Source organism: Pimephales promelas, chromosome 14 (genome assembly GCF_988280905.1).
Source record: "Pimephales promelas chromosome 14, fPimPro1.hap1.1, whole genome shotgun sequence".
Taxonomy (NCBI): domain Eukaryota; kingdom Metazoa; phylum Chordata; class Actinopteri; order Cypriniformes; family Leuciscidae; genus Pimephales; species Pimephales promelas.
The window spans coordinates 5,023,957-5,036,688 of NC_142782.1; the positions used below are offsets into that span (position 1 = coordinate 5,023,957).

A 12,732-nucleotide genomic window follows, 5' to 3' on the forward strand; every position below is an offset into this window, starting at 1 on the left:
AACTACCTATAGATCCCTAGCACATGCTAAAACCCCACAAGAATGTTAACCCAGCTTAGCAACGCCCTGGCAACTACCTAGAGATCCCTAGTAAACTGCATATGCTGCTAAAACCCCACAATAGCATGTTAACCCGGCTTAGCAACACCCTGGCAACTACCTAGAGATCCCTAGCAACTGCACATGCTAAAACCCCACAAGAACATGTTAACGCAGCTTAGCAACGCCCTGGCAACTACCTAGAGATCCATAGTAAACTGCATATGCTAAAACCCCACAATAGCATGTTAACCTGGCTTAGCAACACCCTGGCAATTAGAGATCCATAGCAACTTGATATGCTAAACCCCACAAGAACATGTTAACCCCACTTAGCAACACCCTGGCAACTACCCAGAGTACCCTAGCAACTGCATATGATAAAACCCCACAAGAACATGTGAACCCTGCTTAGCAACGCCCTGGCAACTACCTAGAGCAACCTAGCAACTGCATATGCTAAAACCCCACAATAGCATGTTAACCCGGCTTAGCAACGCCCTCGCAACTAGAGATCCATAGCAGCTTCATATGCTAAACCCCACAAGAACATGTAAACCCCACTTAGCAACACCCTGGCAACTACCTATAGATCCCTAGCACATGCTAAAACCCCACAAGAATGTTAACCCAGCTTAGCAACGCCCTGGCAACTACCTAGAGATCCCTAGTAAACTGCATATGCTAAAACCCCACAATAGCATGTTAACCCGGCTTAGCAACACCCTGGCAACTACCTAGAGATCCCTAGCAACTGCACATGCTAAAACCCCACAAGAACATGTTAACCCAGCTTAGCAACGCCCTGGCAACTACCTAGAGATCCATAGTAAACTGCATATGCTAAAACCCCACAATAGCATGTTAACCTGGCTTAGCAACACCCTGGCAATTAGAGAGCCATAGCAACTTGATATGCTAAACCCCACAAGAACATGTTAACCCCACTTAGCAACACCCTGGCAACTACCTAGAGATCCCTAGCAATTGCACATGCTAAAACGCCACAAGAACATGTTAACCCGGCTTAGCAACGCCCTGGCAACTACCTAGAGATCCATAGTAAGCTGCATATGCTAAAACCCCACAATAGCATGTAAACCTGGCTTAGCAACACCCTGGCAATTAGAGATCCATAGCAACTTGATATGCTAAACCCCACAAGAACATGTTAACCCCACTTAGCAACACCCTGGCAACTACCTAGAGATCCCTAGCAATTGCACATGCTAAAACGCCACAAGAACATGTTAACCCGGCTTAGCAACGCCCTGGCAACTACCTAGAGATCCCTAGTAAACTGCATGCTAAAACCCACAAGAACATGTTAACACTATATTGCAATGCCCTGGCAACCACATAGCAACCCAGAGCAAGTATTAAAAACTCTAAAATTTTAGTACTGAATAGCAATGGCCTGATAACAACACCTTAACAACACTCAAAACATGTTATTCACCATATAACCACACCATTAATACCCCCCAACCTCCACGAACATCCTGATGTCCTATCCACTACATAGCAACACCTTGACAGTCCCCCATAACATGTAAGCTGCTTCATAGCAACACCCTGACAACAGGACAAACCATACCATAGCACATTTTCTTCATAAAAGGTTACATTTAAATTCTAAAATACTTTTTTTTCTGTCCTATCTTTCTCATTCAGGGTCGCTGTATGAACTTCACCCGCGTCAAGTCTAATCCTCCTCCACGGTATCCATCCTACAACCACCATTCTTCACCCATCTACAACCTCAACCCACCCCCTCCTCAGGGCCAGCTGCCCCCTCCTCCACGCAGTCCACCGGACTCCCTATCCTCCAATTTTCCTCTGGTACCTTCCACCCCTCCTCCTCTCACCATCAACCCATCTCCACCCATTACTCCCCCTCCATCCTATTCTCCACCCCCCGTCTGGTCTTCATCCCCTACCACCCTCTTCTTTTCCCCACCCACATCTCTGGCCTCTCTTCCACCATCTCCTACTTCCTCCCTGCCCCCACCCCCTCAAGCCCCACCTCCAGGCAGAGCTCCTCCTCCAGATCGTCCACCTCCACGGCCCTGTGTTTAATGTGATTGGACTACTATGAGGGCCTAAAGATGAAGACTGGAAGCAAACAGGAAATTTACATTTTCCACACCCTCCTCAAGATTCCGTTGCTGTGTGGGCTAACGCAATAAAACATGGCTCACCTGTGGCATCAAGGGCATTCGCTCCCTGAAATGAACAATGAAATGGAACACAAGCCAAAAGGGAGCAACACTCAGAATCACACACACTAGGCATCGCAAAGAAACAGAAAATTCTCGTTCGAAGCTCCTTTTTCTCAGCAAGAGTGATTTGTGAGTTTAACCAAGCTTCGAGAATGGAAGCGGCTGGTTCTCTTAATGGATTCATGGATGTTTCACAATTGCATGCGCATGGGACCATCTCATAAAGCAGGTTTCCACAAAAGAGGAAAGCTGAAACAAAATAACCTTTCAGGAGCTTTCTTGTTCAGAACAGTTGAGAAAATATATGCACTTTTGTAACTAGTGTGACGATATACAGGTCAACTTCCTTAAAAGGCAAAACTAAACATTGGGTCTAACATGACATCATGACTTTTGCGTAAACGAGTCAAGTGGCGTGTTATCTCTACGCATTTTGAGCTATCCGCGTGTATCCGTGTATGTCTACGCCATTAACGTCCGAGTGATTCCGCGTGTCTGTACACGCCGTCAAATGTCCGCGCAAAACGAAGCTAAATGTAGATCTATATCTCTTTTTTTCCTAGGATGGTAAGGGAACAGTCATAAATGCCATTAACCCCAGTGACGGGTAGGTTTAGGGACGGGGTTGAGGTAAGTCATATATATATATATATATATACAGTAATAACTTTAAGTCAACGGCGTTCATAAACACGCTGAAAAGCGATTATGCGTCTTGATAGCACGCCAAAAATGGAAATACGAATTGGCGTGTCATACACACGCTACTTCATGAGATCAGTCTGCATTCGCAATAAATTGCATCGGAAAACTTTGCGCAAATTTTTTATCCAGATTCACAATAGGTGCGTATGCTATGCACACAGATTTTCTACTGTTAGTGATTTGAAGTATTCTAAGGCTGTGTGTCCACCAAAGCGTTTTTCCACGCATCTGGCATATATTTTCAATTGTTTTCAATGGGAGCGCCGCGTTTTTCAAACGCCACGACCGTAACGAGGCGCTGAGTGTTTTTTCACGCTGAAGCGCCCAGCTTTTTTACTGGTCGCCAAAATGTTCAACGTAGTGATGAGCGCTGCGTTTTATCCAGTCAATTTTTACCCAGTCGTCCAATCAAAGTGGACGAGGGGCGGGACTAAACCACACCGACCAACTGTCACAAAGTTCTTTCTGTACAACGGCATCAACTGGAAGAGCTAACCCAACAAAATGGATGAAAAATACATTTGTAGTATGAAACAAATTATCTGCGAAATCAGTTACAAGTAAACTGTGTTGTGGATATTCTGTATCATAGCAACGAAACGTCTCAACGGAAAAAAAAAACGCTGCGCTGCCAAAACGCCCAAAACACGGCGTCTTCAACTGGCTAAAAATGCTTTGGTGGACACACGGAATAAATGAAAGACTGCAATCCCCAACTGTAATTTGCATAAACACGCCCATCTCCATATAAGGGTTTGTGCACAATGTAATCATGCAGCGTACATGTGACTTCAGTTGGTAAATTTAGAATATTTTTTTAATGGCAACATATTAATGAATCACAATTTCTATGTGAACATTTTTGTACACTGATTTTACCTGCAAATATGCACATATGTGCGGTTAGAATGATGCCCCATTGTGGCTGAATCATTCTTGATGTGTTTTTTTTTTTTTATTCTAGCGATGGTGAAAAAAAAAAACGTTTTCTTTCAAACTAAATGCAGTTGCAAAATTGAAACACTTTACAAACACTTTTTGATTAAATGCTTTGCAAAAACTGTTGCTCATTCAGGTAATTGACATTTATTATTTTGTGCAATAGTGATTTTAGTGGCTTTGTTGGGGGTTGGGTTGGGGGTTTGGGTGGGGGAGGGGAGGGGGCATATTGCTTTTCGGTCTTTGAATTTATTAACAAAGTACCAGACCATGATGAATTAAAAGGATAGTTTACTCAAACATTTTTGGGTCAACTATTAACTTTAGGATGATGTCGAAGAGACTAAGATGTTTATCGGGACGGACTTGAAACAACAGAAAAATCTGAAATGTATGTAAACTATAAGCAACGTCACCTTACTTTTTGCACATGTCACAGTTGTAATGGTGTATGGGTGCATCATTTAAAAATAGTACGAATTATCATACATTTACACATGCTGTATGTATAAAACTCTGTAGTCCTGTGTAGTTTTCTTTTTAGTTATTATTATTGTGGCATGATTGCAATTTTAAATAATGTAGAGGCAAAGGCATTTTCCAAGTATAGACTTCTAAGGCCTCTGTGTTTTATCCACCATGAATAACCACAGGGGAAGATTACAAATAGCTTTTCACATTGGAAATTATTTCTGCCAAAAAAACTATTGAGAACCCAGAGTCCAACGCATTTGATATACGAGTTTGTTTTTGTTCATAATTACATGCTGTATATATTATTGTCACAATGCATCACAGTGTCATATTTCACAGTCATTTGCTTCTAAAGAGTTCTTGTCATTTTCCGTTATACTCCGAGTCTAAGTTATTGCTGTCCCTAAGATGCCAGTGTTGTTTATAGAACTCCAAAACCCTGTTATGATGATGGTTTTATGGGTAATTTACATAAAATAAATCACATATGTCCATTAAATCATATATCATTTTCAATGAAATCATGTAAATCAATCACTCTCCAAATGACTCTGATCATGAATACACTATTTTTGTATTTTTTTTCTTCTTTTTTTACGTTCTATTGTTTTGAATAAAATGTTGTCATAAAAGTCATATACTGGTCCTGCATGCGTTTCATGGATGGTGTGTGCCTGTTGTTTTCATCAATAGAGAACAACAGGCCTTAAAATCTTATTGGTCAATCTCATTCTACAGTCTGAAGTCATATTTAAGGGAGTGCCATCTTAAAAATGGTTTTACCACATGGTAAGCTTTTTCTTACAATGTTTATTAATGTGAATAGTTCAACTCTGTTATAGAAAAAACATCACATTTACAGAATTGTCTTCTTCTTTTTTTTTTTGCTTGGCACAAAGCACCAGAAGCTGACTATAAATCCAACACTATCTCACGACCAATTCGTACGAATTCGACGCATGATTAAAAAGTGGCTAATTCGTACGACCTCACTCGTACTAATTCGTACGATTTGTCTAAACCCACGTGATGGTTAGGTTTAGGGGTGGGGTAAGGGGTAGGTCATTCGTACGAATTCATACGAATTGGCCAATTCGTAAAATATGTACGATTTAGCTAATTCGTAGGAGTGAGGTCGTATGAATTGTTACGAATTAGCCACTTTTTAATCATTCGTCGAATTAGTACGACTTGGTCGTGAGATCGGGTTGATAAATCACGTGGTCATCGCATGTTTTAAAAGGACATTGGTTGCACTTTATTTTAAAGTACATGCACTTTCAATGTATTTACAGTTACAAAATACTGTCATTACTACAATAAATACAAAGTATGTACAAGCGAAACGGGACTGTAAAATAAAGTGCTGCCAGGACATTTATTAAACGTTCTTGGACTGACTTTCAACATGGTTCATCTTCAGGTGATCTTAAGTCTTTGATACAAAGGATTTCTTCCTTTACCGTGTTTTCCGTCCGACATTTCCGGGAGCTCGGCCTCCTCTCCTGAACCGGTTCCCTTTCGTCCAGGTATAATTTAGTCCAGAGTCGGCTCTGTCAACATCTGCACAGAAAGCTGGCGTCTCATGAGACGGAGACTATAAACCACTCTCGCCATCATGGATGTGTCCAATTTCAAAAGCCAGTTTTATTCAGTGAAATAAGCACAAGCGCAGCGAGGTTTGGCGTAACATGTTTCAAGAGCAGCCAAAGATAAGCAAATGAAATTATGCTGGAAAAATAAATTGGGATAAGTATGCATTTTCTCCAGCAGTGCAGTGGGACCTGTGTAACCCGTTTTGTTCAGATCTATTACAAAAATCGAATGTGATGTTCTGTATAGATTGTGTTAATTCACGTCTTTGACCCTGATCCTGTTTAACGTTTGGTTTCACCATTATCCCATTGTTCCCTCTCCCTGGAATTTAAGTACGAGTCTTGGATATGATTCTCATATTTTATTGCATTCATTTTTATCCCCTAATTTATTGAACAACATGATTGCGAGTGAAACGGCTTCTTGAACAAGAAATGTACAGTAGGATGGGACTTTATTTTAAAAAGATGTGCACGGACAAACCGTTTTCAAACCGACAAACTTTCCAGAAATAGTGGGTAAATGTATGTTTTTTTTTCTTCAGATCTTTCTAATGGACAAAATAAGCACACCCGGAGATGACGGAAAAACAGAGCAGCTTTTGTTTCAGCTCTGAAATAATTCATTTCTGCATCTTTTGCGGCTGTTCGAACACACTCAATTGCACGTGTTTACACTCAGAAAGCAATGAGTCTGGCTACTTCTGGAAGTGGTCAAAAAAGTATTTTAGACCCGTTTACACCTGTATTACTTTCATCCATACTGTCACACACATCTAGGGCCTTATTTTAACGATCCAAGCACACACTCTTAGAAGAAATGGTTCTATTTAGAACCAGAAATGGTTCCATCCATTCATATATGGAACTACAAAATGGTTCTATATAGAACCATTTTTTTGGTAAAAGGTTCTATTGGCCAAGTATGGAACCCCAGGGTTCTATATAGAACCCAGAGGAACCCCTTTTTAAGAGTGTAAAGAACCTTTTAGGGGTTCCAAATACGTAGCGCTGATAGAACCTTTTAAGGTTCTATATAGAACCTTTTCTTCTAAGAGTGCATGGTCTAAAGTGCACTAAAGTGGTTGTCCCTATTCTCTTAATGGGTGTGTTTTGGGCATAACGTGCAAAAAAAACTATCAGAGTCTCATCTCCCATTCCTCTTGAAAGCTGTTGCACTTATCTATGGCGGATTCACTATTTACATGATGGAATTTACAAGTGGAAAAACCTGGAGTAAATGCTCTTCCAGTCCGTAAACATTAACAATAATCCAGACTGGCTTTCAGTCAGTAGTCTGCTTAATCGCACACAAAGATTGATGATTCGGCTTGTTTTGGAACTATTGGCAGAGAAAAAATAGACAAACTAATGGCGCTTTTCCACTACACAGTACCAGCTCGACTCGCCTTGGTTTGGTTTTTCACTGTGTAAAGGTTGTACCTGTACGTGCTTTCGGGTACTTTTTTTTGTATCAAGGTTCTGAGGTGATACTAAATGTGACGTAAAAACAATGCCTACTGCTAATTGGTCAGAGAGAATCGTCACTATTCAACGCGTCATCATTGCACGCGCCAGATGGAGTATCCAGAATAACCCCGCTTTTGAACCAACTATTATTATGGCAACTCGGAAGAGTACGCCGTGGTCAAATGAGGGGGTGCTGACTTTCCTTTGTTTGGTTGCCAAAGAGAGGATCCAGCGAGAGCTTGTTGGTGCAACAAGAAACGAAAGGCGTCACTATGACGACCGGGTACTATTTGTGGCGGCGGTACTGTCTGCAATGGAAAACGGAGTGAAAAGCGAACTGGTACTGGTAATGGAAAAGCGCCATAACTGGCCAAATATGGTCCGAAACTCAACCCAGATAGCAAACTGACATTGAATCAACGTGGAAATATGACATCGAAACAACGTTGATCTGACATTGTTTTACTCATCGAATTAACGTTGAACCAACGTCAGACGCGTCATTCTTTCAAAACTAGCGTAAAATCAACTTGAAATCAAAGCGTTGTTTCAACGTTATGAAAACAAACCAATTTTCGATTTTCATTTAGCTTTGAAGAATGCCGCGTCTGACGTTGGTTCAACGTTAATTCGATGAGCAAAATCAACGTTGTTTCAATGTCATGAGAGACGTCGTTTCCCCGTTGATTCAATGTCAGTTTGCTGTCTGGGTTGTTGGTGCAACAAGAAACGAAAGGCGTCACTATGACGACCGGGTACTATTTGTGGCGGCGGTACTGTCTGCAAGGGAAAACGGAGTGAAAAGCGAGCTGGTACTGGTAATGGAAAAGCGCCATAACTGGTCAAATATGGTCCGAAACTCAACCCAGATAGCAAACTGACATTGAATCAACGTGGAAATATGACATCGAAACAACGTTGATCTGACATTGTTTTGCTCATCGAATTAACGTTGAACCAACGTCAGACGCGTCATTCTTTCAAAACTAACGGAAAATCAACTTGAAATCAACGCGTCGTTTCAACGTTATGAAAGCAAACCAATTTTCGATTTTCATTTAGCTTTGAAGAATGCCGCGTCTGACGTTGGTTCAACGTTAATTCGATGAGCAAAATCAACGTTGTTTCAATGTCATGAGCAGTGATGGTAATAACGGCGTTATAAAATAACGCCGTTACTAACGGCATTACTTTTTCCAGTAACGAGTAATCTAATTGATTACTCTTCTCATCTTAACAACGCCGTTACCGTTACTACCAAAAATGCGTCCCGTTACTATAACAACTGATGAAGCTGTTGTTTTTTTCATCAGACCAACTAGATCTCTGAGCGAGAGGCACACTTTTTTACTGTTCTTCCATTGAGCACGAGACAAGCGCATAAATGCTGACGATTGGCTGAGGTAGAGTAAACTGTCACTGTAAGCCAATCAGAGGTAGAGTTGGGCGGGTGTTCTAAAGCACGCATAGTAGTGATGAGCATTCGGCTCTTTATTTGACTCAGCTCTGAAAAGAGCCGGCTCTTTTGGCTCACAAACGGCTCTTTAAATGACTTTGACTATAATACTTCACTTTTTATTATATAATTATTTAATTTCTATAGGCTAAATTTGTAAAAATAGAGTCGGCTCTTCAGATATGCGAGCCAGCTCCCGACGTTCAAATAAAAGAGTCGGCTCATTCGCGAATCGCGAACGACTCATCAAAAGCTCATTCGCGAACGAGTCGATCCATCATCACCTACGCTCCTCCGCGAACGACCCATCATCACTATCGGCTAACGCTCATGAATTGCGAACGACCCATCATAACGCATAGTCGGACAGGAATAACGGACACAAGGAATAACACAAGCCAGTCAGTCAACGAGAGACAGGTATGCCGACGAGCCCAAATAATCCTTCTCTAAATGGTATTGCTTATGTTAAGTTTTCATTTCCGTCTGTCATGTCCATGCACAATATGTTGCGATAATCCATCCTCTAAAGAACAATCCAGATACAATTTCTCAGTGTTATTTATTTGTTAGTTTTCATCTCAATGCGCTGGCATAACATCAGTGAGCGAGGGAGCAGCAGCACGACATTCATCTCAAGGAAGGAACAAAAGTTGAGTCAAAATAAAAGTCCCCATTTCTTCACACATGCGCACAATGAACTCTTGCACATTTTTAGTAACAGTAAATAGCATAAAGTAAAAACAAAATAACAGTAAGAAACATAAAATAATATAGTTAATGAGAACATATAACTCAACAGCTTAAAAAACTTAATTTAATTTTGCCCAGTTGTGGCCTGTTGAGGGGCAATAAATATCAAAAGTTTCAAAACATCTATTGTGTTATTTGCATTGATCCACTATATAAACATAATATCTACATACATGGCATTTGATTGGAGGCTAGTCTCACTTTGTCCCACAGCAACATTTTTTTTAGATGTGTGTACAATGTTTCATGTTTCTGTTAATGTATTGTATTAAGTGTCCATTTCATTATAAAATTCAGATTTTTCATAAATAATTGAACATGCACATGTGTTTTAAGTTCCGTTAAATAGGGGTAGAGGTGGGGTCACATTTGATCATTTAAAATTTAATTTTACTTGAAAGTAATGCAATAGTTACTTTCTTAAGTAACTAATTACTTTTAAAAATTTGTAACTGAGTTACTAATTTAGTTACTTTTTGGAAGAAGTAACTAATAACTGTAACTAATTACTTTTTAAAAGTAACTTGCCCAACACTGGTCATGAGAGACGTCGTTTCCACGTTGATTCAATGTCAGTTTGCTGTCTGGGTTGTTGGTGCAACAAGAAACGAAAGGCGTCACTATGACGACCGGGTACTATTTGTGGCGGCGGTACTGTCTGCAATGGAAAACGGAGTGAAAAGCGAGCTGGTACTGGTAATGGAAAAGCGCCATAACTGGCCAAATAAGGTCCGAAACTCAACCCAGATAGCAAACTGACATTGAATCAACGTGGAAATATGACATCGAATTAACGTTGAACCAACGTCAGACGCGTCATTCTTTCGAAACTAACGGAAAATCAACTTGAAATCAACGCGTTGTTTCAACGTTATGAAAGCAAACCAATTTTCGATTTTCATTTAGCTTTGAAGAATGTCTGGCGTCTGACGTTGGTTCAACGTTAATTCGATGAGCAAAATCAACGTTGTTTCAATGTCATGAGAGACGTCGTTTCCCCGTTGATTCAATGTCAGTTTGCTGTCTGGGTTGTTGGTGCAACAAGAAACGAAAGGCGTCACTATGACGACCGGGTACTATTTGTGGCGGCGGTACTGTCTGCAAGGGAAAACGGAGTGAAAAGCGAGCTGGTACTGGTAATGGAAAAGCGCCATAACTGGTCAAATATGGTCCGAAACTCAACCCAGATAGCAAACTGACATTGAATCAACGTGGAAATATGACATCGAAACAACGTTGATCTGACATTGTTTTGCTCATCGAATTAACGTTGAACCAACGTCAGACGCGTCATTCTTTCAAAACTAACGGAAAATCAACTTGAAATCAACGCGTTGTTTCAACGTTATGAAAGCAAACCAATTTCCGATTTTCATTTAGCTTTGAAAGAATGCCGCGTCTGACGTTGGTTCAACGTTAATTCGATGAGCAAAATCAACGTTGTTTCAATGTCATGAGAGACGTCGTTTCCACGTTGATTCAATGTCAGTTTGCTGTCTGGGTTGTTGGTGCAACAAGAAACGAAAGGCGTCACTATGACGACCGGGTACTATTTGTGGCGGCGGTACTGTCTGCAATGGAAAACGGAGTGAAAAGCGAGCTGGTACTGGAAAAGCGCCATAACTGGCCAAATATGGTCCGAAACTCAACCCAGATAGCAAACTGACATTGAATCAACGTGGAAATATGACATCGAATTAACGTTGAACCAACGTCAGACGCGTCATTCTTTCAAAACTAACGGAAAATCAACTTGAAATCAACGCGTCGTTTCAACGTTATGAAAGCAAACCAATTTTCGATTTTCATTTAGCTTTGAAGAATGCCGCGTCTGACGTTGGTTCAACGTTAATTCGATGAGCAAAATCAACGTTGTTTCAATGTCACGAGAGACGTCGTTTCCACGTTGATTCAATGTCAGTTTGCTGTCTGGGTTGTTGGTGCAACAAGAAACGAAAGGCGTCACTATGACGACCGGGTACTATTTGTGGCGGCGGTACTGTCTGCAATGGAAAACGGAGTGAAAAGCGAGCTGGTACTGGTAATGGAAAAGCGCCATAACTGGCCAAATATGGTCCGAAACTCAACCCAGATAGCAAACTGACATTGAATCAACGTGGAAATATGACATCGAATTAACGTTGAACCAACGTCAGACGCGTCATTCTTTCAAAACTAACGGAAAATAAACTTGAAATCAACGCGTTGTTTCAACGTTATGAAAGCAAACCAATTTTCGATTTTCATTTAGCTTTGAAGAATGTCTGGCGTCTGACGTTGGTTCAACGTTAATTCGATGAGCAAAATCAACGTTGTTTCAATGTCATGAGAGACGTCGTTTCCACGTTGATTCAATGTCATTTGCTGTCTGGGAAGTCATTAACCTCCTGTTTGTAGAATTGGTGTATAAAAACATTACCACAGTCGATCACACTATGAATCTGAATATCAGCACAAAAGCAATCTTGCTTGTGATAATGTTGGCGTTATAGAAACACAGTTTCAGAAATGTTTTGATAAGCCAAATTTTGTCTGACGTATTCTCACTGGAAAACTTTTTGATTATTATCTTTTCGATGCTGATTTTAATCAATTATTACTTGAAATCTAACAAGGCCACTGTAATATTTACATTTATGTTCCTGGCAGACGCTGCACGCACCCAAAAGAAAACTAGTTGTGGCTGGATAAACAGTGAATTTAAACACACAATGGAGTTAAAGTGAGCTCAGACTTGGCAGTAAACTGACATTTTACCCAAACTGACCATATACAAAGTGGCTGGCATGCCAGTGGTGTGTTCCTGTGAGTGACAGGCCATTGTTGGTTGGTTTTCTTTACACATTCGGTGAAGTGTGGGTTTAGCATCACACTCCCTGACCCACTTTCTGCTCTAGCCAATAAAGCAATCCAGTCATCAACAACGACGACGACACACACTTTCAATCTATCCACACTGTCAAGATCCTTTGAGTCAGAGCATAAACGTTTCTCTGCTTTTCAAAGGACAAACAGCTCATGTCATCAAAACTCTGGTTACTATTTGGCATCAAATGAGGGGAAAATAGAGTTAGTCTAT

At 40.7% G+C, this 12,732-nt stretch overlaps 1 protein-coding gene across 1 annotated transcript in view; it reads left to right on the plus strand.

The window, feature by feature from the left end:
- antxr1a (ANTXR cell adhesion molecule 1a) overlaps positions 1–4,095 on the plus strand; it is a 72,783-nt gene extending 68,688 nt beyond the window's left edge. The window contains exon 18 of the mRNA XM_039674627.2: positions 1,714–4,095. Within this exon, the coding sequence (XP_039530561.2) occupies positions 1,714–2,118 (405 nt within the window). The 3' untranslated portion in view covers positions 2,119–4,095. The remainder of the gene's footprint in view (positions 1–1,713) is intronic.
- Positions 4,096–12,732: the final 8,637 nt, after the last annotated feature.